Below are 26,961 nucleotides of genomic sequence, written 5' to 3' on the forward strand. Positions count from 1 at the left end.
AAGTCGATCTGTGTGATCAAACGTCTTTCCTATTCACCAGATTTTGCTCCCGCAGACTTTTTCCTCTTCCCAAGGATGAAGTGTGCCTCGAAAGGAGAGTGCTTCAGCAACATTGAGGATATCAAAAGCAGTGTGACCCATACACTGAAGGAGGTTCCTGTTCAGGACTTCACTGCTGCCTTCAAACCTATATGACAGATGTAAACATTGTGTGGAGTTTAAGGGAAATTATTTTGAATTTGTGTAATTGACAATTCCAAATATAGTGCTTTGTTTTGATATAATAATTATTGTCTCATTACTTAACAGACACATTGTGTATATGTAGACCTGAGGGTTTTATTTTATTTAGCATTTTTCTGATACTTAATGCTTTCAGTGTTTACAGAGAAGAAATTGTTTGTTTTTCTATAGAAGCAATTCAAGACATGAGTGTTGGAATTGAAAACATAATGAAAAACTATATTATTATTATTTTCTTGACCTCTGTGGAGTCACAAGACTCATCGTGAGAAGTCAACACTATTCAATATAAAGTCTATCCTACCATTCATTAAACTCCTCCACTGTTTGCACTTTCAGCACTCTCTCATGCAAGGCATACCATGTTCCTAATACTCTATGCAAAAACTTACTTCTTATCCTTTTATTCACCACTTCCTTTTGTAATTTCCAGAGTTGATCACTTGCCCTTGCTCCTTCCTCTCATTCTACCATATGAAAAATCTCCACAGTGTTAATATGATAATAACTCTTCATCTGCATAAATGTCTCAATCATATCATCTCCCCCTCCCCTTTGTCTTCTATCCACCACAATCCTGATATCATTTTTATCAGTCTCTGCACCCTCTCCAAATGTTACTTCGTCTCCTTCAAATCCTAGTGATTTAATCCAAGCACAGAAAATCAGATGTTGTCTGATCAGAGCGTTATATAATGAGAACCCCTCAATTTTATCTCTCATTGTCAATGTCCTCCTAGACATCACATCAATTCTCTGAGATGCCTTGACAACCTTCGTTCTTGGAACTGCAAATCTCTATCCACAATCACTCCAAGATCCCTTGCTTCCTCCAAATGAGTATGAAACATCCCACCTGTGGATCCCAGATTATTAACTCATCCTGTCATGATCACGGACGAGTTCTTTAGCTCAGGTACGTGAAGTGATACACAAGGCGAAGTGGGAGCTGGAATGAATACAAAAATATCTGGCAATTGACCAAGAGAAGGAAAAATGAAGGAGCGGTCTTGCAATCATAAGAGGTGTGATCAATGATAGATTGACAAAATCATGCTTTCTGGGTGTGAAAATTAATGATGCTAGTGAGGCTATTAGAACACACAAAGGCAAAGTGAAAGAAATGATTGTACTGGCTGCAATAAATGATTTGAAAGGACAAAAGTATGGCATGAGAGAGGACATGAAAGAATTACTGGAAGTAGCAAAGGAAAAGAGTGGGAGAGAGTTTAGATAGTAAGTCTGTTGCCATGGTATGACAGAGTAGAGCTGAGGACTCGATGCATAGGTTATGCAGGAGAAGTGGTGCGGAGTGAGTTTGATGGGCAAAAGGACTTATACAAGAAGAATGGTTTGCATCTGAATGGATTTGACGTTCGGAGACTGGAAAAAAGTGTTGTTGAATGAAGTGAGAATGGATGTGCAAAATCAGGGAAACTAGAGCTTTTGGGGAGGTTGGGGGAGGGGTGAAGCTGTTGAGTAGATAGACAGACATCAGTGAGGCAGCTGAGTGTAAGAATGTGTATAATATACCTAAGTTCCACTGGTAATAAACCATAATGGGATGGTTAGTATAAAGCATCAGGATAGCAGTAGGCCTAAAGGACTTTTGCACTTTATGTGCTAATGCCAAGAGCATTCAGAACAAGCAGGAGGAATTTGGCATCAGTGAGTTCATCCTGGTGAAAGGTTATTGGCATTAGTGAGACATGGCTGACAGAAGATGATACTGTTAGTGGGATAGAATGTGAAGAGTGTAGTATGTTCAGGGAAGATAGAGAGAAAAGAGTGGTGGTGGTGAGGGGAGGGTTATTGATAATAGCCGATGAACTGCAACCAAAGAGAGTAAAGTTCAACTGCAGGCCAGTGAAAATAGCACATTTGAGACTATCTGGTGTGAGATAGAGGTCAGCAGAACAAAATATAAAGTTGGATGCTGCTATAGACTGAATGAGTGGAGGGTGGATAATTATTATTGGGGATTTCAACCATGGGAACAGAGGTTGAAAGGAGAAGAAGACACATGGGAGGAAAGAAATGAAATTTATGTAGTTACTAAGGGATAGTTACCCGAGACAGCATGCAATGGAATAGATTAGGGGTTTGAGAGTGTTCAGTCTAATAATTGCATCTGAGAATTTGTCTATAATGAATATGACCACATTGCCACCAATTGATGAGAGTGATGCAAAATTGGATATGGTCTTGACCTGGGAGGTGGCTAAATGTGTGGAATTTTCAGTTAAGATGGGATATATGTGGAATTATGGGGCTAGTAAGTATGACAAGCTTATGAGATTGCTTGGATCGATGCAATGGCATGTAAAACTGTAAGGGCTAGTTGTTGATAGTGCATGAGAAGTGATAAAGGAGTGTTTGAGGGAGGTAATGGCAGACTGCATACCTAGAATCAGGAGAGTAAATCAAGTGGGAGTTAAATAGATGAATATCATCATTAAGCTGGAGTTGGGGGGGGGGGGAATTGTGGAGGGAATTTAAGGAGAAATGTGACCAGCAGGTACATGAACAGTACAAGGCACAGGCCAGAAGGGTAACTAGTGTGGTAAGAAATGCAAAAGCAGAGTATCAGAGGAAATTAATGCAGGCTAAAGATATTCCCAAACAGTTCTTTCAATATGCTGCAAGTAAAAGAAAAAATGTTTGTGGCAGAATGATTTTAATGAATGGCGATGGCAGGGAGGTAACTGAATCAGTTGAAATAGTTGAATTACTAAGTGAACACTTTTCAAGTGTATATCATCCAGGTGGTGATATTGCAGGAACAGGAACGAGAGAGGCAAAGGCTTATATGGGAACTCAGGTAAATGAAATGGAGGTGCATAGCATATTACAGAACCTTAATGAATGCAGCTGTGGAATTATTATTATTATTATTATTATTATTATTGTTCCGGGAAACTCCAAGGAGTCGACAGACTCATCGAGGGAGGCCCTAACATCATGTCAAGAACAACTATTCAACATTCACACAGTATCTATCATACCTTGCCTTGAACTCATTCACGGTCGTAGCACCCACAACAGACTCTGGAAGCCCATTCCACTCATTTACCACTCTCCAAGCAAAGAACCTAGCTCTAACACCCTTGTCAACCACGCTCTTGCCCAGCTTCCATGCATGGTCCCTAGTCCTCCCACCACCAGTCATATTTTCAAAAATATCTTCTGGATCAATCCTATAAAAACCCTTCAGTAATTTGAATGTCTCAATCATATCACCCCTCCTTCACCTATCGTCCAATTTCTGCAACCCACAAATCTTCAACCTATTCTCATAAGGTTCATTCCACAGACCTGCTATCATCTTGGTCACTCGTCTCTGGACCCTCTCCACTTCCTCCCCATCACGAAGAAACCCTGGTGCCCATTGCTGGGCACAGAAGTCCAGATGGGGTCTTATCAAGGCTCGATACAGAGGAACAACAACTTGTTCGTCTCTGCATGTTAAAGTATTTTTCAGAAGCCAAGTGATTTGGTGAGCTGTTTTAGTTACTTTTGCAATGTGCCCCCTAAACTTCAACTCCCTATCCACCAACACTCCCAAATCCCTGGCCTCATCAATCTCCTGGAGTATGATTCCACCAATGCGATATACTGCTGCTATTCTTTTCACCCCAAAGTGCATAACCTTACACTTTGCCACATTAAATTGACATCCATTTTTCCTAGCCCAGTCCTCCAAACTATCCAAATCATCCTGTAAAATTTTGACATCTTGTGCACTCACAATTGCTCTACCCAACTTTGCATCATCAGCAAACAAGTGAACACTTCCTCTCAGATCCTTTCCAATATCATTGATGAACAAATTGAAAAGCAGTGGTCCAAGAACAGAGCCCTGTGGCACTCCACTAGTCACAAGACGTCTTTTAGACTCCACTCCTGAATAAACCACTCTTTGATATCTCTCCTTCAACTACCCTCTTATCCACCTCACCAACCCTATATCTATACCCATCTGCTCCAGTTTACTGATTAGGGTTCCATGTGGTATCCTATCAAAGGCCTTGGCAAGGTCCAGTAGTATCACTGTAAACCCATTACCTCTATCCAGTTCAGCCGTCACTGTGTTATAAAACGTGAGCAAGTTACTGAGGCATGATCTACCCTTCACAAAACCATGTTGTCCCCCATACAATATCCCATTTTCATCTATCCAATCCTGTATTCTTTTCTTGACTAATTTCTCTAAGACCTTGACAATGATTCCTGATATGCTAATCGGTCAGTAATTTACAACAGCAGTCTTGGAACCACTTTTATGCAGTGGAACTATTTTCCCCTCTTTCCACCTGCTCGGGACTAACCCAGACCCGAGACTCAAATTAAACAAAATGGTCAAGGGTACTGACAATTCTTTAGCTGCTTCTCGTACAACACGAGCTGGTATACCATCCAATCCCACAGATGTATTGACATCGAGGTTATGCAATAGACTACTCACCTCCACTTCATTAACCACAATTCCCGTATATAACCCTTAATAACCGCATAAAATCCAGTTCCTTCCTCCCGTGTGTCCTCTCCTCACTCCAATCAATGCGACCATAGTTGAAATCTCCCATAATAATCACCCTCCTTCCACCCATTTCTTCTATTTGCTTGTGCATACTGTCACCACCATCTTTTCCATCACCTGGTCTATAGCAGCACCCAATTGTATATTTAGTTCTGCTAGCCACAATCTCACACCAAATGGCCTCAAATGTGCTCTTTTCTCTATCCTGCAATTCAACTTCTATTCTCCTTGGCTGGAGCTCATCAGCTATCATCAACAATACTCCTCCCCCATTTTATTCTCTCTGTTATTCCTGAACACACTATACCCATCACATTCAATCCCACTAGTTATATCATCTACAGTCAGCCATGTTTCACTAATACCTATAACCTGTGGTCTGGAAGTGCCAACCATGGCCAAAAACTCTTCCTTCTTGTTCCTAATACTCCTAGTATTAGTGTACATGAATTTAAGACCCCCATTAGCCTCAACCCTACCTTGATGCCTTATATTAACTATCCCACTCAGATTTGTTGTCCTTATTTGCTCTGGCATATTATATTCATTCTTACATTCAACTGCCTCCATAAGGACTGTATCTCTACTGCCCCCCCCCCTAACAAATCTAGTTTCCTTGAATTTGCACATCCGCTACATTCAGCAACACTTTCTCAAGTCTTCTTACACCGTAACCATTCAAATGCAAGCCATCCATCTTATATAAATCCTTTCGCCCATCAAACTCACTCCACACATCCACAAATTCCACACCACTCGTCATACATAACCCACGCATAAAGTCATTCGCAATTATAGCCCTCCTTTTAAACATTTCACTGTCATACCGTGGCAAAAGACTAATCATTCTAACTCTCTCACTGTTTTCTTTTACTACCTCAAACAATTCATTCAGGTCTTCTATCATTTCCATTTTATCTCCTTTCAAATCATTGCCACAACAATCATTTCTTTCACCCTTTCCTTTTGCTCTCTAATGGTATTTGGATGGTATACCAGCTCGAGTTTTACATGAAGCTGCTAGGGAATTGTCAGTGCCCTTGACCATGTTTTTTTAATTTAAGTTTCAGCTCTGGGTTAGTCCTTAGAAGGTGAAAAAGGGGGAAAATAGTTCCATTGCATAAAGAAGGCTCCAAGACTGATGTAGCATATTACTGACTGATCAGCATATCAGGAGTTGTTGTCCAAGCATTGGAGAAGTTGGTCAAGAGCGAAATACAGGAATGGATAGATGGAAATTAGTTACTGTATTGGAGAGGGGGGGGAGGGGCATGGTTTTGTGAAGGTAGGTCATGCCTTAGTAACTCTCTCACATTTTATAATACAGTAATAGCTGAGTTGGATAATGGTAATAGATTCACAGTGATAATGCTGGAATTTGCAAAAGCCGTTGACAGGATACCACATGGAATTCTAATCAGTAAACTGCATCACATCGGGACGGATATAAGGTTGGTGAGGAGAATAGGAGGTTGATGGATAGATATCAGGGTAGTCTATTCAGGAGTAGAGTTCAAAAGGTCTGTGACTAGTGGTGTGCCACAGGGTTCTGTTCTTGAACCACTACTGTTGACTTTGTACATTAATGATATAGGAAAGGATCTGAGAGAAACTGTTCAGTTGTTTGCCAATGATGCAAAGTTGGATAGAGCAATAGTTAATACAGATGATGTCAACATTTTGTAGAATGATTTGAATAAATTGAGGTGAAAAATTATCAGCTGTATGCCACATTGGTGGAACTATACTCCAGGAAATTGATAAAGCCAGAGATTGGGAGTGTTAGTGGATAGGGAGCACATAGCAAAAGTGGCTAAAGCAACTCATCAGATTACTTGGTTACTGAAGAATACTTTGATGTGCAGAGATGAGCAGGTTATTGTTCTTCTTTTTCGAGCCTTGATAATACCCCATCTTGACTAATGCATGCAGATATGGGCACCAAAGTTTCTTGGCCATGAGGATGGGTGGAGAGAATCCAGAGGTGAGTGACCAAGATGATAGCAGGTCTATGGAATGAACCTTACAAGAACATGTTGAAGATTTGTGGGTTACATAAACTGGTTTTTAGGCAGAAAAGAGGTGATATGATTAAGACACAAATTACTGAGGGGTTTTTACAAGATTTATTCAAAGGAAATTTTTCACAACAGGTCTGGTGGTAGAGAAATAGGGGTCATCCATCGAAACTGAGTAGGAGTGTAGTTAGCAAGAGTGTTAGAACTAGGTTTTTTGCTAGGAGAGTGGTGAATGAGGGGAATAGATGTGTTGTGGGTACCATGATTGTGAATGAGTTCAAAGCAAAGTATGATGGATACTGTTCAAATGTTGGATAGATCTTGATGTTTAGTGCCTCTCTTGATGAGTCTAAGGACTCCTTGGAGTAGCCCATAATAATAATAATTAATAAGTAATTAATATATTTGCTTCAATACTGATAGTTATATAAGGTAGAAATTAGCCATTGCATTTACAAAAAATCTTATGAAGTGTCTAGATCCAGGGATGAACATGTGTGACTATTACATAATAGGTGACTGTGGTGGAGTACAGTAAGGCTAACGTCTGACAAGTGAGAAATCTGACTGGTGAACCAACTAACAAAATGGGAAATAAAACTGTGTTTAAAAATTGCAAGTGTAAATTGTGAAAATATGAAACAGTAAGGAATTTCTTACTCAGTGTTCTGGATAAGATTTAGGTAAGCACACTTGAAGAAGCTAAAAAAACATTGTGACCAGAAACTTGGCAGGGCTAGCTGTGTTCACCTTACAACTCTTCCTCAGTCAGGAGGGATTGTCATGTCCAGATTTTTTTTATTTTACAATAAATAGTCAAGACATCATATATAACAATGATCTCTGTTGTAGATCTGGAACAGGCATATGATAAGATGCCAAGATTGAAAAACTGTTCAAATCACTGTTGTTATGTATTATGCATGGGATGTTTTGTGTTTAAGTCATCAATTAGAATTAAAGAAGGTGGTTTGATATAAGATAAGATCAAGTGCATGCTATCTCCACTATTAATCCTCATTCATGTAGATCACATTACGAATGTGACGTGATCTACATGAATCTTATGTTGAAGATGTTAAATTCAGCTGTTTACTTTGTTGATATTATACTATTATAATTATAATATTATAATATCAACTCCTAATATATAATATTATACTATATTATAATATTATACTCCTAAATAAACTCTACAGGATTTTCGTATCATTTTAATTACATTGAATAACTGTTGTAAAACAAATTTTGTATATGAAAATTATTAAAATGGCAAACATGGAAAAAAAAAAGCATAAAATGCATACTCAATGATGAACTTATAAATTATTTCAGCCATTTATACACAATATTTAGTGAAATTGACAAATTAAATGTGAAAATAAATAGTAGAATAAGTAAATCTGGGATGATGGCTCTGATATCAGTTGTTTTAAATTTCTATGGAGCAAGGGAGGAATCATTTAATATTACATTATGCAAAACATTGTTAAAACTAGTATTAACTAGTCTAAAACTTAGGAAGATTTAGAATGGTTAATCAAAGATTACAGCCCTCAGATATGAGAATTCCAAAATAAAAAAAATACAAGTGTATAGATGGCATTAATTATATCAAAATGAAGATATCAGAAAGCAATTGGACCTCGTTAAGATTGGATAAGTAGAGCTACTGTACTGACTTAAACAAAATGAAAAATGAAGGGCTGTCAAAACAGATGTTTGCCAGGTCAGTAAGGATGTATATTAAGACACCAAAATGTGAGAGTTAACAGTATTTGAGACCTGATAGATTAATTTGGAAAGCAATGTTGACAGTAAACTAGTCATAATGTAAACTAAACAATGTAATGCTATCATAGTATCACAGTTAAGAATATCATAATTAGGAATTGATAATTTTGCATGAAATGAGAAGTGATGAGCTCATATAAATGCTATTCATTATTGATGATAGTTGTAAATAAATGTGTTGCTAAGAATGATTATTAGTAAAAGGTCAGGCCTTTATTCATTCATTCATTAAATGGTGCTTGGGTAGTACAAGTAGGAGAACATTATAACGCAGCTGATTTTGACATAAATATATTTACTTATATTGATAAGAAAGTATTTCATTCTAATATGAAATCATTAATTTTGACTTAATTTATTTCAGCCAACCTTTGTTGTAGATGAAGTAAGCAATGTTATTAAAGAGGTAAGAGAAATTTTCTTTTCTCACACAAGATATCATTTAATGTAATACACTGTTGGTTCATTTTTAAAATACTCTTCATTCATTTTCTCTCTCTTCAGAAATTCTTTCAGAATCTCTCTCTCTCATGCACACACTCACTCACTCAAGTAATTCATATAATGCTGACAATTTGTATTTTTGTGCTGCTCTAAGATAGGGTATCCATCCATCTCATTTTGAATAGGATATTCCCATTTTTATGAAAATTGCCCCACTGTTCCAAGACATGCTTTTGGGATGTCAATATGTTCCATTTTTCAGTATCCTATTTCAAATATGAAATGTTTTCGTGTAGCATCCATAAAACAAGCACCTGTTACCTAAGTAGCTATTATTATTTTCTGGTAGCCTCTAAGTCATGTATGAATTTATTACTGATATCAAAATGCTTGGCTTTTTTTTTTATTTTCTTTAAATGTAAGAGCCAACCAGTCAAGATGAAGAGAGCAATAGACTGTTATTTAGAGTACTTAAATCATGTTTCTCTTTCATTGATAAATACACAACCTTATTAACATTTTTTTAAAATATTGTTTTGCTTATATTAATGCATTTTTTACATCATCAACGTAAACTCTTTTCATCTGTTATTCAGAACCTGAAGGACTAGACACATCAGCATTTGAAGTCAAAGCTGAGATTGAATTCTTTATTGACAAAATTAAAATGAAACAAAATAAAGACTATTTACCTGCTAGTATTGAAAACAAATAAGGTTTCGCATAATTTGATTAATGATTTTATGACACATTCACAATTTGAGTTTTATGTAGCTGTATAAAGAGGGTGTGAGCAGGGGAGTGAAAAGCAGGTTTTTTGCATGCAGTTGTGAATGATTGGAATGCCTTGCCTGAGAGTGTGGTGTCTACAGAGAATTTGAGTGTGTTTAAGGCATGGTATGATGAGCTGTGTGTGTATGTGTATGACAAAATGACCTCCTACACGAGTCTTTGACTCCATGGGGTCTTGGGATAATAATAATAATATTGAGATGGTTAAGAAAATAACTATTTATTAACTTAAAAGCTAATATTTTGCTGGTATTATATCCAACGAAATATTAGAATATTAAACCTAGATGGCGCCATATTAGGACTTTAGTCTTGTGTTGCACGCTGCAATTACTTTTACTAGCCCCACTGTTACACCGGATTGTGGTTGTTTTGCATTTGTAACAAACTTTGTGTTGTGTGCTCTTAAGATGCTGGATATAATACCAGTGAAATATTAGCTTTTTAAGTTAATAAATAGTTATTTTCTTAATCATCTGTGTTTATATCAAACCGTGAAATCTATTACAGAAATGTCTGATGAACACATAAGCCTATCCACACGTATAAATATTGAGATGGGTTTAACTAGTGATATGCAGATGACAAAACTGGGGAGAGCAGTGCAGAGTCAAGCTGATGTTATAGCCTTACAAGAGGACTTGAATAGATTGCATGAATAGACAGGTGTGGAACTGTCAGTTCTATTGCAAAGTGTAAGGTTTGAGATTTGGTAAGCAACGATGGGATGAAAAGTATAAGTATAGAGATGAGAGATCTAGGAGTAATGATGGACAAGGATCTGAAATTCAGGGGCCACATCGCACAACTTGTGAAGATGTCACATTGGATAATGGCAATGATGATGATGATTATGTGACACCTCCAGGGAGTCCAAAGACTCATTGAGGGAGGGCACCTACTCTACAGCTCTATCTCCACCACTCAATCCACCTACTGCAACTACACCAACACCATCTACTGCCCACCACCATCACTAGTATTGTCAGACAATCACAACATCTATGCTCACAGCAGGATTCGAACCTGCAGCATTTTGGCTGGAGAGCAGATACACTAACCACTCGGCCAACCAGGTTGGCATGATGAGGAGGACCCTGACATGCAGAAACAGAGAGGTTATGATGCAATTGTATAAGGCTTCATATGGATTATTGTGCACAGATTTGGTCGCCTGGTTTTCATGGTGATGAGGATATGTTGGAAAGGGTCCAGAGAAAATTCACAAAGATAGTCAGTAGTCTTTGGAATGTGAAGTACAAGGACAGATTGAGAGAATGTAAGTTGTTGCAGAGCCTCGTGAATAGGAGGAAGGGGTGGGGGAATATAATTGAGACATATAAGCTAGTCAGGGGTTGTTATCAGGTTGACATGGAAGAGATTTTTCATAGAATGGGGGAGGGGTAGAACAAGAGACCATCGCTTGAAACTGTATAAGGAGGATGTGAGTAGAGAGTGGTTAGTGAGTGGAATGCATTACCCGAGTGTGTTGTGAATGTAGACACATTGAATCAGTTTAAACCACGGTTCGATGAGCATCGTGTGCAATAGTGTGTACCTCCCCACGATGAGTCTCTGACTCCATGGAGGTCAGATGTTAATAATAATTTTACCTTGATGGACCTGTGATTTTAGTCAGAATTTCTCCATGAGTGCAGGTCGTAAAGAGTCCTGCTATTCCTGTCTTGGGCCTTTCTTCTCCATTTTCTTTCAACTTTCTTAATCATTGGGTCTTCCCACCTTAAGGCTGGTCTTTCAGGTTTCCTTTTGGTATCTCTCAGATACCAGTTTGTAACTCTGACTGTCCATCTGCTGTCTCTCATTCTGGCGAGATGTCTTGCCCATCTTCTTTTGCTGTTGTAGATTGTTTTTATGATATCCGTGAGTCCAGACTTCTTCCTGATTTCTGTGTGTCTTACATGGTCTGTTTTGTATATATTGCACATTCGTCTTTCTATTGCACATTGAGTTGTTATTAAGCTTTGTTCTTCTTTTAAAGTTGTGTTCCACGTTTCATTGCCATAAGTTAATGCTGGTAAAATGTGACTATTTAAAAGATGGGCTCTTATTTCTATATCTATGTTTGGTTGGTAATTGTTGATTTTATTTTGTTGAAGGCTATCCAAGCAGCTCTTTTTCTCCTTGCTATTTCATTTGTTATATCGTTATTCATTTTTATGGACTAGCTGAGGTAGATATATTCTTCAACTTTTTCAGTGGTGTGAGAGTCTAGAGTGATTGTATGATCTTTACAGTATTTGTTTTTCGTCCATCTTGTTTTGTCCGGGTGTATTTCCAATCCAATTTTTTGGCAGTTTTGGTTTATGTTATTCAGCATTGATTCTAAGAGTTTGGGTGAGGGAGATATTAATACCACATTATCGGTGAATAATACGATATTTAACATTTCACCATCAATGTTTATTCCTCCTTTCATGTCAATTTTTCGAATGATGCTGTCCAGAATAGATATGAAGAGATTAGGTCATAAGACATCACCCTGACGTACTCCTCTCCTCTACTTAAGTTAATTTTAATCGGGTGATTGAAAAGGGTGATATTTGTTGTGCCTTCTTTGTAGATATCTTTTATGAGTTGGATGTATGCTTGTTCTATTAAAGCTTGGTTAATAATAATAATGTAGATTAATTCTCTAATACAGTAATAGTTTCAAACAGTTTAATTCTATGCCCTGGACAGCACTAAATAAAACTAGAGTGGAACATTTTCGTCACTACCTTGAAAATTCACTGTCCACAATAAACACGGGCCATACATTCAGATAATTTATTTAAGGAATTTTACTGCCTGAAAAATTTGCATTTTGGAATGATCATCAGACTTCTCTTAGTGTTAGATGTCTTTTTTTTTTTTTTTTTCATTGTGAAAAAAAGTTTTCATAATGAAAACATTTCTTTTGAAAATATGAAAACCAATTTTCAATTTATTATTTTGACACTGGCTGAGTCTGTTGCTTCAGTAGAAAAAGTGTTCTCTTTAGTGAATTTATTATAGAGTAAGGAGACAAATCATTTCTTCTTCTTCTTTCACTACGCGTTATTCCCACTTCCTATGCAGGGTCCGCGTGTTACTTAGATGCGACTTCTTGTTAGTACCACTCCCAACCGACCTGTCGCTTAATCTGCCACTGGGGGGGGGATATATTTTTGGCTGTAGCAGCATATGTTCACAAGGCCGGTTTGCCTGCTTGCGGGATGAAAAACGCCAGATAAACTGGCAGAAAAAACCCTACTGCCCGCGCCCAAGACTGGCTAACTTGGCTATGCCTGAGGAAGATCCTCAAGTTCCTCACGTCTTCGACAGGAATCAAACCTGGGACACTCCTTCCCCAGGCATATGGTTGCAAAGCACAAAGCCAACTAGGCTAACCGTACAGCCTTAAGGAGATAAATCATTTGCATACCGAAAATCAGTAATAGTTATAACAACCTATGTAAAAAAAAAAAACAAATGATGATTTTAATGAGTTTGTACATAAAGAAAAAAAAATTAAAAAGATGCAATCTTTTGAAACTTGTATAAGAGACAAGAACATGCCAGCTGCATCAGCCATTACAACAGAATTTCTAGAAACAAAAACTGGGACTTCAGGTGCAAGAAGTGGGTAATTTAGATACTTGTTATGTGATTTTTACTGGAAATTTCACTTTATTATTAAAAAATGTCAATTTCTTTTTTTTTATTTACTATTTACCCATTTAACCATTCATTACTTATTACTTAAAACTGCTGCTGCTACAAATGCGCACTATTTACATTAAAATATTGTAGTACATAAAAAATGGTACTTTTGAAATACCTAATTTGTTCCAATTTGCATTAAGAATTTTTTATTTTATTAGTTTTTTGAATAAATTTTGAACTTTCCCACCCTTCTCTCCATTGCTGATGTCCCTTTTTTGATTTTTATGGGCCCATCACGCTGAGGTCATACATCATATTATTATCATCCCTGATAAGCTATGCTTAAAACAGTGTGGTAAGTGAAGGAAAATTATTTATATATGGAATTTTTTCATACACATTTTCAAGTATTAACAAAAAAGCACACAATTCATAATTGAATGAGAACAAAAAATTTCAACCAAGTATTCAAACTATGCCCTCTGAGAGCTTTGTGTTCAGTCAAAGATGGCTGGCTTCGTTTTATTTGGAGGATAAGAGGTTCCCAAATCCTGGCAGTTTTACAGCCAAATTAATTTAAATTTAAGTGTCATGCAGAGCATACACTGATTCCCATAACCTTTTACTTCAAAAGCTTTTTTTTTTTTTTTTTTTTTTTAATATAGTAGTGAGAAGGATGTGCAAGTCTACTTTTTTCATATGGATTCATAAATATATAATTTTGGGTTCCCCACCCGTGAAAGGTTTTGCAGACCTATTGTACATAAGTACCATAGGCAGGCTAATGATTTTATTTTCTATTTTTATTAGTATATATATATATATATATATATATATATCAAGAGCGAATATTCCAGGTGTGCAGTGCTCATCTACAAAATATCAGTATCACCGATATTATATTTTTGCATTTATTCCCATTAAAACTCATCCAATTGTTTGCAGACTTCGCGCGATTCCTAAAATTGAACACAATATACTGTACTAATGCTACATTGTCCTCTTCACGAGGATAATAAAGTATCAGCGCTTCATGAAGAAGGCGCTTTCGCCCCGTAAACATTGCATCACATTTCCATTAATAGCCCGGGTGTGCTTTCAAAATGCATGCATCTTTGAGCCATTCGAAAAGATGTAAAGAGGGCGCAGCATGTCAAATTCTTAGTGTTGTATTATTTTTAAACCACTGAGAAGGCCTGACTAGGTGAGCATAAATTTTGAGCTCACTCAGCACCTAGCAGCTGTGATTGGGTATTGTGTCAACCGATCCCATTGAATGTTGTCATGAGTTGAGAGATTACTATATCCGATGGCTTTATTACACACAGCTGTTACACATGTTTTCATCATCATCATCATCATCAAATTCCTGCCATATATCCCTCAAGGGATGTACAGGATATGATAGTAGTACATGAAAAATTTACATCATTACTAACTTCCTATCTACAATTTTCCTCCAAACAGCCTGTAACTTGTCAAGACCCCAACATTATCAGATCTTATATTTCTATAGTCTAAGACACTTTGTACCGTATCAATCCACCTATATCTTGGTCTTCCTCTGGGTCGTTTTGCTGCCAACCTGGCAGAGAACAATTGTTTTGCTATCTTTCCTTGCCCATTCTGTTCAAGTGACCATACCACCTGAGATTAGCTCTGCTAATGCATTCCTGGATGCTGACAATGTCAAGTTCTTTCCTAATATCCTTGTTTTTAATATGATATTGCCATTGATGCCATCTGTTCACGCCTCTAATCTTTCTCAGGACTCTCATATCTGTGGTCTCTAGTCTTTGGTGAAGTGTTTTACTTCTGGCCTAGCTCTCAGATCCATACTTTAAAACTGGTTTGAACACGGTCTTGTATACAGCTAATTTAGTGTTCTGACTAATTTCTCTCTTATTCCATATGAATTTATTCAATTGACTTCCTACCATACCAGCTTTGTTGATTCTCTTGTCTATTTCCATAATTAATTTACCATCTTCACTAAAAAATCGTGCTTAAGTAGCTGAAATTTTTTACTTGTTCCACAGGTTCTCCATTCATAACACAGTTGACATTTTCAACGATTCTGCCTATTTTCATTGCCTTTGTCTTTTTATTGCTGACCTTCATACCATATCTATTACAACAGTTATTCAATTTAGTCAGGGAATCTTGCAGACTTGTATTCGAACTGTGCCCTCTGAGAGCTTTGTGTTCAGTCAAAGATGGCTGGCTTTGTTTTATTTGGAGGATAACAGGTTTTCCCAAATCCTGGCAGTTCTACAGCCAAATTAATTTAAAAGTATAAGTTTTACAGCCAGATTTATTTAGAAGTATATCATCATCTGCATAAAGCAAAAAGCTGACATTAACGTCTCCAATTTTCATATCAGGTTTAATACCACTTTCCTTCATATGATCCATATAGATAATGAATAAAAGAGGTGATAATGTACATCCTTGTTTCACACCAGATTTAACATTAAATCATCTTCCTGTATGTCAATTCTAACTGCTGACTTACAACTCAAATAAAGACTAAGTATTGCTTGATATAATGCCCCATTGATACCATATAACTGTAGCGTATTAAATAGCTTCTCTCTTGGTACCTTGTCATATGCCTTTTCTAGATCGACAAAACTTAAATACAGATCTTTGTTATATTCCCATGATTTCTCCACTATTTGTCGTAAAGTGAGATCTGATCCTGACAGCCTCTATTTGACCTGAATCCAGCTTGTTCTTCACCAAGCTTTTCTTCCACAATTCTTCTCAACTGTTTCTCAAGTCTACTGGCATAAATCTTGCCAGGAACACTCAGTAGAGAAATACCTATGTAATTCTCACATTCAGTTTTATTTCCCTTTTTATATATGGGTACTATGAGAGCTCTACTCCAATCATCGGGAATTCGTCCCTCTGTCCATGCCTTCTGAATTATGTAGTGCAGCCACTGTAAGACTTTTATACCACCATGCTTCAGCATTTCTGGGTTGAATATCATCTACTCCTTCTGCCTTTCCACATTTCAAGCATTTGATGGCTTTTTCTACTTCAAGTATTTATATGTATTCCTGAATGTTTGCCTGTTGAGTATTTTTTACCATTGTGTTATCACTGCTTGTTTCATTTAGCAATTTTTCGAAGTAATTACTCCATACTTCAAGGATATCTTTTTCTCCCGTTTTCATGTCACCTTTATCATCTCTAACTCCTTTTACAGCACTCTTTCCGCCATTCCTAAGCTTCTTCAACAACCTCCAGAATATTTTGCCACCTTCTTGATATTTATTTTCTATGCTCTTGCCAAAGTCCTCCCATGACTTTTGTTTAGCTAGTTTTACACACTGTTTAGCTTTCCTACATTTGTCTCTGTATTCTCTAAGAGCACAAGCAGACTTATTTGCCAGGAACTTTTGATATGCTTTCTTCTTTTCCATCACTTCCTCTTTTACTTCTTGTGTCCGCCATGGAGTTCTGATTTTTCTATCCTTGCAGACAACCTCACCACATGTCTCCCAGGCTGAATCAATCAGGGTTTTCTTCAAGGTTTGCCACTGAATCTCCAAGGTTTGGTTCCTGTTCTCCAACTCTTTCATTTTTTATTCAATAATCTTTGTGTATTTTAGTCTACAGTTCACATCTGAGAGCTGCTCAACTTTTATTCACTTTAAAACTTTCTTACATGTCATTCTTTTCAATATGAAATTCAATTTTATCCTGCTCAAGACTAAATAGTGATCACTTCCAATTTCAGATCATCTGTACACTCTGGTGTCCTGCACCAGGGAGAAAACATCACTGTCAACAATAACAGTCAATGAGACTTTTCTTATTCCTTGCCTCTTCTCTCCATCTGAATTTGTGCACATTTTTATGTTGGAACATGATGTTAGTAATAACCAGTGCATGTCCTGAGCAGAAATCCAACAGGTATTTGCCCTTTTTATTAGCTTTGCTCTTTCTCCAAATTTTCCCAAAACATTTTTGTATGTCTCACAATCACTTCCTACTCTGCTATTTAGATCCCCCAACAAGGAGCAACTTTTCCTTTTTCATTGTGTCAGTAGCTTTCTCTAGAGCCTCAAAAAATTCTTCCACTTCTACCTTAGTAGAGCCTTCTGTGGGACCATAGGCACAAATAAGTCTCATTGTCCATTTCCCCATTCTGATATTTGTCCATATCACTCTACTTGAGACTGCTTGCCATTCAAGAAGATTAGCCTCATATTTTGTGTTGAATACTATGGCTACTCCTTCTTTTCCTTGATTGTTATTGCCTGAATATAACATTTTGTATTTATTGCTCTGAAAGTTTTCACCAGTTTTTGTCTTTTTTGTTTCAGTCACCCCTATTATGTCAATCTGGTACTTATCTAATTCCTCAGCTTTTTCTAATCTAATTCCTTACATTTCTTTGCCATTAAGGCTTCTTATGTTGATAGTACAGTTGGGGTGTGTTTTAGGGCTTGTTCCAGTAGCTGGCCGTTTCGCTGTTCGCCCTGGTTTCCTGGTGAAAACAATGGGGCCTTGTTTAACTGGGTTTTAACGCCCCAGCCGGCATGAAATTTTGTCATGTTGTACCATCATTTTGTATATTGGTTTAAGCCAATAAGAATACAATTTGGTCAGCTAAATCCCAAATTACCAGCACATCCTTTTTCGTTCATTATCCAGGTCAATATCCAACAGGGTGCACCACGAGAAGGTGAGGATTGGACATTAGGTCAGAAGCCCTGGTTGGTTCTCTGCATTCCTTTAAAGGCCAACACATGTTTCTGGAAATGAAAATTTGAAAGTGGATGTTAGAATAAAAATGCTAATTGTTTTTTCTTGTGCTTGTGCAGTATAGCATCTGTTGTGGTTGAAAGTTTTTTAACAGTATAGAGACATTTTTATTCTAGTCTTCGGAAACAACAGACAGTAAGAAATATCTCTTCCTGAATAAAAATGAATATTCTATATATTATAAGATGTTGTTGATCTACAACAAAATACCAGCATATGTAATATTCATAAGACAGAAGAACCGCTGATACTAAAAAAGAAAGGGGGGGGGGGAACCTAATACATTTAGGATTCCCGAAAGTGTGGATAATTCCAATAATGATCGGATGTTATGTATACTGAGTCTCAGTAAACAAAATAAAATTCTTGGAAAACGGAGCGAAATACTGTATACACTAACCAGAAAAATACACATAACATATGCAACAAATTTTACGAAATGATTTGCTGCTCCATCAAACCATATTTATTCCTGCAATACTTTTTCTCTCTCTGATAAGTTTTTTTTTTTTTAATTATGCCATCATATATTCACTTATTCATGTTTAGAATTTATAGGATCGTGCTATTTGTTCTACCCAGCAACTTTTAGGACACACATATCACAAATGATAATTATTAATTATTCATTTACCATTAATGAAAGTGTTTCTACTCACACTTATTCCTTCCTATTTTCACATGTCTTATAAATGATGGTTCACATATTTTCACCTCTGAGTATTTCAAATATACCAACCAAATATTGCATTCTCCTTCATTGTTGTTTTCTAATCAGTCATAAAACAGATTGTTCCCCCACTCTACACAGAAGTATATAAAGTTATCCTGCAATTAATTGCATTGGACCAATTAAGATGAGTGCTGATGCATTATGCCCTCTCAAAACTTTCGTACATCGATAAAATGCAATCCCACAGTCATGGGTGTCTGCAGGGGGGGGGGGGGCACTTCTCCCTGGGATCAATTAAAAAATTCCACAAATTATAATCGTAATAATTGATTGAGATATGTAATCTTACACCCTCGACCCTGGGAACGCTTTGTCTATCTTAAAATTTTATTATAGGTTGGTCTGTTGCTGGGTAGCCATATTGCAGTAATAAAACACGTGTTCCTGTTTTTATTTCATCTTTTTCTGATTTGTGAACAGTGACCGGTTAGTTTGCCCTCTGTCTAGTAAGTTACAGAGTGAAGTGTGTGTAAATTTATAGTAAAACAAATTTAAATAAAACAATACATTTTTAAAAGGTAAGTGTATGTAATTTAATATTATTTTACCTGTTAATTTTTTGATTTTTTTTGCTTTTAAACTGAAATAATTTAATTTAGGATTAAATAATTAGTTGATTTTTAATAAAATATTCCAGTCAATTTTTTAATATATGAAATTGTGTAAAATCTATTAATTCTGAATACCTTTTTTTCCCCAAGAATTAAAAAGATCATTAAAATTGATGCAAAATGAAAATAATGTATTTATAGTTTACATCGACAAATAATTACATAAAAAAGCTAAATGACATTTATTGATGTAATTATTTAATTAAATCAATAATTATAAAAATTTATTGATGTAATTATTTGTCTCCAAGCCCCCCCCCCTTCCTGGAAAACATGACAGCACACCCAACCGAAATGATCACACAACGCCACTGATATATATATATCTATATCAGTGGTGTCGATACCCATTTAAGTTGGGTGTGCTCTTGTGTAGCTTATGCAACCTGCCAAAATTCACGTCAGTTTGATATGATTGTATTTTTAACTGATGTATGAAAGTTTTAAGAGTTCATAGCACATCATCGCTAATCTTAATTGGTCCAATGCAATATAATACACACAGAAATCAGAGGAAGCAATCAGTTGGGAATGGCTGAAATAACAATAACTCATTTTACTTACTTATTTAGACATAAGTGCCAACCTCCTTCCACTATAATCATACAATCTGTAAAAGCTGTGGCAGAAAATAGGACATTCAGTAGATTATCAACACTGTTTCCCCATTGTAAATATGGACAAAAAAGTTATAAATTATTTATAGAAATTTACTTGTTTATATCAGTGTCCTAAACACGTCAGTTCACGCATGCAAAACAGATGAACTCAAAAAACAAAAACAGCAACTCATGACAAATGACAACTTCCAGTTGGATTAGGTGCCTAATCACTGCCACTGATTTCTGTGTGCTGTTGTCTCAGTGCACACCCTGCTTCACCTTCTGGATCGTTTAAAACCACTGGAACGCTAACAATTTGATCCGTCTGTTCAAAGGGCTCAAAGGTGTCCATATTTGTGACTGCACACCCGGGCTATTAACTGATGCAATATTTATGCGTCGATAAGTGCACACTCTTCATTAAACATTAGTATATTGTGTTTAATTTTAGGAATCACGCGAAGCCAGAAAACAATTAGGGGAGTCTTTAACAGGAATAAATGCAAAAATATAATATCGGTGATATTGCTATTCTGTGTGTGCACTGTGCACCTGGCCCACCCTGATACATATTTGTTTTTATGCTTTTTATAGTTCAGAAACTATGTTGGGGCCATGTTGCACAAAAGAACACAAATACTTAACGATAAATACACAATAACATATTTTTCAAACACAAAATCAACAGAGGAACTGTTGAAGTCGACTACCGAGGGAGGTTGCCACTGCATTGTTGCTAAATAAAAACCTTTTTACTTTACACTCACTTGCATGTTGTTCGAAAGTATAGCCGAAAATGTTGTTTATTCCATTGTGGGATCACAGACATATCTTTGAAAGGACGTAACTCGAATGGTCGCAAGTCAAGGTATGACTTGCGACCATAGTATGACTATAGATAATACATCATGAAATACAAAAAATTAATAGGAATCAGAAAAAATATGGGTCCTTACATGTAGCACAATACAACAAATGAAAATGGATATCTTGTAGCTGAACTTTGCAGCTCTCATAACCTTGTCAATCTACAGAGCAAACTTCCACACATATACACCTGGAAAAAATGTACCTGGAAACATCCATATGTAACAAGATTACATGATCATATTTTAATCAGTGGAAAGTGGGTGAGATACGCTTAAAATTGCAGCACTTACAACAATGTAGAACTTCATCTCAGCGCTTTTAAACCTAAAATAAGAATAACAAATAAATATTACTGGAATGCCTTAACTCTTCCTACCATATATAACTCAGTATAAAGAAGAACTAAAAAACAAACTAATGGACGGTTCAGTGCCTGAAGAACCAGAGCTTCACACATATTGTATAATCCATCCATGAAGGAGCAGTAAAAATTTTGGTTACCAAGACTTCATCTTCTCAAAGGAAATTACCAAGACACTACTGAAGAATTGATAAAGAAACACAATGACAGCAAGCAAATAACGTTTTGCCCATATGTACAATGGGAAACAGTATTGTAGTCGAAGGAGGAAAGCTTTGTCCTCCTCTTCCAATTTTTGCACCTTTGAGTAATTCAAATATGCCAACCAAATATAGCATTCTCTTTCATTATTGTTTTCTAATATACAATAGCTTAAAACAAACATATTGTCTCCCACTCTGTGCAGATTTGGTTACAATTGATTGATAAATTAAAGAATTCATTGTTATCCTATAATTAAATGCATTAGACCAATTAAGATGAGCACTGATGTGCCATACATTCTTAAAACTTTCATAAGTTGATTAAAATGCAATCATACGGTCAAACAGATGTGAATTTTGTAGCGTGGGTTGCATAAGGCACTACAGCACACCCAACTGAAATGGTCACATGACGCCACCGCTACTCAGCTAATAGAAATAAATGATCGAATATATATGGCCTTTTGAAATGACAAAGAAAACCATGTCCAGACTATGTGTCAAAAATTAGAACTCTGTCAAGATACCCAAAAAACCAGAGAAATGTTCCAGGTAGCTAATTCCTTTTGCACTAAAGAATTATCATCATCAAATACCTGATGTGTACCCTCATTGGGGGGGGGGGGGGGGGGTACAGGATAATTATGATAGTACTACAGTAAAAAGTTACACCATTACTAATTTCCAATCAACAAGTTTCCTCCAAATTAATCTTTCAAAACTCCAACGTTATCAGGTCTTATGTTTTTCTGTCTTTTAAGGTACTTTTTACTATATCAATCCATTGACATTTTGTTCCTCTGGATCTTTTTATTGCCAGCCTGGCAAAGAACACTTGTTTTGTTAATCTTTCCTCTCTCATTCTGTTTAAGTGACCATGCCACCTGAAATTAGATCTGCTAACAATGGCTTAAATGGCTCCAACATAATAGCCATACTTATTCTATTATATAATGTAATTTATTGAAAATATCTGTTATATATTTATACAACATAGTATAGTATGAGACCACATCTGGAGGTATTGTGCTTACATGGCTTCCAGATCAGCTGTCTCATAACTCCACAGACATCTACCTTGCTATACCATGCCAGGAGAGAGGCACTGTAAAGGCTGTGCTATGGTATGGAGACTGAATGCTCTCTGTAAATATATAGTGCCCAATTAGAAGCCTCAAGATCTACCACAACTAATATACCTTAAACTGTGATCTCCTTGCTATATATCGATAGAGTGAGGACAATCTTATAAACTTCAGTACTATTCAAACTCAATCCTGTCTAATTTCTTGCAAATGATAACATCACTTTTCCTGACTTTGAAATAATAGCCAGATATCCACACATCCAAGTACACTCAGATTTCCTTTCTTGGGCTAACCTATACCTCCAACCTTTCCTGACACAAATAAAAAAACTCAGAACAGAAACTACTTTTCTGCTCAAGACACTACTTTGCATCTGTCCAGCTGATAACTCAATACAAATTCCAAATTAGACCAACATTGGAATACTGTTCACATGCATGGGGTGTTGCACTGAAATCCTCTTTATTAACTGAACTGCATTGTCCCCAGAAAGGAGGCAGTGCAGTTCAGTTAATAAAGTTAATTATCTAGGTGGTTTTGGACAGTCTTAGCACAACATTATCTGCAAAACAAAGAGTGCTTATGTGGGTATATCCAACCAAATCTTCAAGAGCTATTCCATATCCATTTCCTGTGAGTATGAATACATAATCAAGAGTAATATAAAAATATATGGTCCCAAAGAGTCTCCTTGAAGAACTTCAGTGGAAATAAGAAAGCTCTCGGCCATCTCTCCATTAACCAGTAGTCTAGTATGATATTCCTGGTATGGTTTTGCCATTGCTTTGATTATTTTCAAGGGTATGCCATAATAACTGGGAATTTTGAATATTCTTTATCTACTGATTGAACTGACAGTTTCGAGAAATCAAGGGTAATATATGGTCCCAAAGAGTCTCCCTGAAGAACTTCAGTGGAAATAAGAAAGCTCTCGGCCATCTCTCCATTAACCAGTAGTCTAGCATGATATTTCTGGTATGGTTTTGCCATTGCTTTGATTATTTTCAAGGGTATGCCATAATAACTGACAGCTTTTGAGAAATCTCTGAAGTTTAAGATTAGGGGAAGGGTTTTATTTCTTGTTCCTTCCAAAAACCTTTTAAATTGTGTTCAACAGTGCTTCTGTTTTTCAAAAAATCTGTTTGAATTGTGAATAGAACAGGTGTCACACATTGTTTGATTCAGTTTAGAAGCATAGAAGCATCTTGTTATAGATTTTCAGTGTTGCCAGAAGTAGTGTTATTCCTCTGTAATTTTCTAGATTGCTTAAATTGCCTTTTTGGGGTATTGGTATTATTAGGCCTTCTCTCCATTGTGGTGGAATGTTGAATGTAGCTAGAGTTGTATATTACAGATATTTAACATTCGTTTCCAAAACTCTTTTCCTCTATGTTTAATAGTAATAATTGAATGGTATACGCTTGTACTGTTATACCATCCAATCCAGATTCTTTCTCATTCTTTTGGGCTTTCCGTTACAGTTTCAAATTCTTGCATTGTAAAACTGTTACACATAACGGAAAGTTTGTTTTGGATTATTATTTCTGGCAAAGCATTTATTGTGAAGTTCACTGAACTATTGAACAGTTTTTCAAAATGGTTCTTCGAACACAGTTGTTCATTTTGTTTTCAGGTATCTTGCCATTTTTAGTTTTCTGTAGTCTTTTGGGCTTCCTCAGAAGGCCAGGTCAGAGGATCGAATTCCGGATGATTAGAGCAGAGCAGAGTTCTCATAGTTGTTGTTGTGTTCCTTGTTGCACACCTGCTCCAATTCAGATCCTTATCCACTATCACCTCAAGGTCATAGTGGTTAAGCATCTGAAATTTAGGGGACAAATTGCTAAAATTGTGAGGACAACACAAAGAATTCTGGGAATGATGCGGAGGACACTGACTTGTAGAAGTAAAGAGATTATTGTTCCACTGTATGAGGCTCTAATTAGGCCACACATGAACTACTCTGCACAGATTTGGTCACCTGGTTTTCAAAAGAATGAAGAGATGTTGGAGAGAGTCCAGAGGTGACTGACTGAGGTAATTTCTGATTTCTGGAATGTTGAATATGAGTAAAGGTTGAGAAGATGCACTTTACAGTCTAGTGGATAGGAGGAAGAGGGATGATATGATAGAGACCTACAAGTCATTTAGAGATTGTTGTAGGATCAATGTTAAAGAGGTTTTACAGAAAACAGTGGGAGATCAACAAGTCAAAACCTGCTTCTCGCTCCTCTGAGTGAGAAGCAGGTCTGAAGAGAATTTGAGTGTGTTTAAGGTGCGGTATGATGAGCTCTGTGTATAATAAAAGGACCTCCTAGATGAGTCTTTGACTCCATGGAGTCTCAGGATAATAACATTATTATTATTTTTTTTCTTTTGTGGTATAGAATTCTAATATATTGCATTCTGATGCTTACTTTTTTTTTTTCAGTATCTTTGACATGTTAGACTTTGTGGATATCTTCCAGTTTATAACTATAGATTAACATGTGTGCCACAGTAAATAACTTTTTTTTTATTATCTACATATTTCATCTTATGTATCATAAGACATCATCAGTACATTTATCGAACACCAATAGGAATTGAATTAAAAAAAAAAAAAGTAGCACGCATGCTTAAATTGGAACCCCTCTGTGTATACAGTCGCTTGTTCACTGTATACACTTGGATTAAACCTAATGGGCTGAAATTAAAACTAATTAAATTAAAATATAACAGATAAATTTATTTAATACAATTGAGGATAACAATTTCCCAAACTTTTGGAATAGTGAGACAGTCATTCCGATTAAGATTTAAGTCTATAAAGTAAGGGTTAATCCTAATCTAGATCTCTGTAAATCTCATAGAGATCTCTATGAGTTGACAGGAACAGGAGAGAACTGTTAACTTCCAATCCCGAGGTAAATTATGTTCTTGGGTGTCGATTGTTAAGATGGTTCATGATCTCCTTTAAAGAATCCCGTTCACGGCTCCAAATTAAGAAAAACATCATCAGTATACCTTTTCCATAACCATGGCTTTAATTGAAAGGAATATATACACACACATACATTTACTTTATATATATATATATATAGTCCAGAAACTGTGCTCTGGAGACCAAACATGAAAGTTTTTCAAGCCTCCAATAAGCATAGTAGTGGTTTCATGCTGGGTGAACTACTACTTACTTTCTATAAATTTCATTCATGTTTGGAGAGGTATACCCTAGTATCTTCATAAAAATTCATATTGCTCTTAAACATAGAGCACTCACATGGCTGATTTCAATGTAAATTCACTCCATCTAATGATGATGATGATGATCAACATATTAATTGATGGTGTTTTGTGTGTGTGTGTGTGTGTGTGTGTTTTTCATTTATTCAGAACGACAAAATGCTGATCAGGTTCTTCCTTGGGAAATGACATTACTGACCTCAGAACTGAAAAAGAAATAAACCATCTTTAATTTTAACAGCTGAAGTAAGAATATATCCAATTAAATAATTTAATCAATATTATTTACAGTGATTATATACAACTCATTTAAACTGTAAATTAATAACACTTAATTTACTCTCACATACACATTCTTTCAATTTAAACTGTGCACTAAGTAAATCTCTATGTTGAACTCATGTGAAATCAACAAGCTCATAATGAGAAACATAAAAGACAAGAAATTACATCAAAGATTAATCAACTTCAAGTTTTCTGGGTGGATTAAGCAGAGCAACTAAATTATATCAATCCTAGTACTGAATTATCGGTTTATTTTAGTCATCCTTTCCTTTTTTTTAAGAAGAGAGAGAGAGAGAATTTATTAGAAGGAACGAAATAGTATTATCTGCCAATAGTAGAGAGAAAATTCATCAAACACAAAAACTGCTTCCATGCAGTCAGAAGAAATTAAAATTCTTACAAAGCATAACAGAGATGCGTATATTAAAAATAAATTGTTTTCTTTCAGTCACTAGTGGCAAGAATTATCAACAGTACATTACTTCCTTGCTTAATGAAAATTATTATAAGAAGTACTTTAAGTATCAGTTGCTGTTATCAGATTGCATGACTTAATTAATTTGGGTTGTGTCTGTCACATGTGAGTTCTTCACTCTATTTGCTGATATTGTTATCATTGTGCCTATGTCTCGCAGTAAGCAACTTCACTAAAATATGTTATTCATACTTTTGTTTAGTATTTTCTTACATGATACTTCAAAAATCCCCTATTAGTTTCATTCAGTTTC

The 26,961-nt window shown here is 36.1% G+C and overlaps 1 protein-coding gene across 2 annotated transcripts in view; it reads left to right on the top strand.

Annotated features, from left to right (window-relative positions):
* Positions 1-26,961, top strand: part of Dlc90F (dynein light chain 90F) — a 65,245-nt gene that overhangs the window by 21,072 nt on the left and 17,212 nt on the right. For both annotated transcript variants that reach the window (XM_090412140.1, XM_090412139.1), the window contains one exon: positions 8,960-9,001. In XM_090412140.1, coding sequence (XP_090268266.1) covers positions 8,960-9,001 — 42 coding nt within the window. The remainder of the gene's footprint in view (positions 1-8,959; positions 9,002-26,961) is intronic.

This window comes from Typopeltis vanoorti, chromosome 22 (assembly GCF_054136105.1).
Source record: "Typopeltis vanoorti isolate ZY-2024b chromosome 22, IOZ_Tvanoo_1.0, whole genome shotgun sequence".
Lineage (NCBI taxonomy): Eukaryota > Metazoa > Arthropoda > Arachnida > Uropygi > Thelyphonidae > Typopeltis > Typopeltis vanoorti.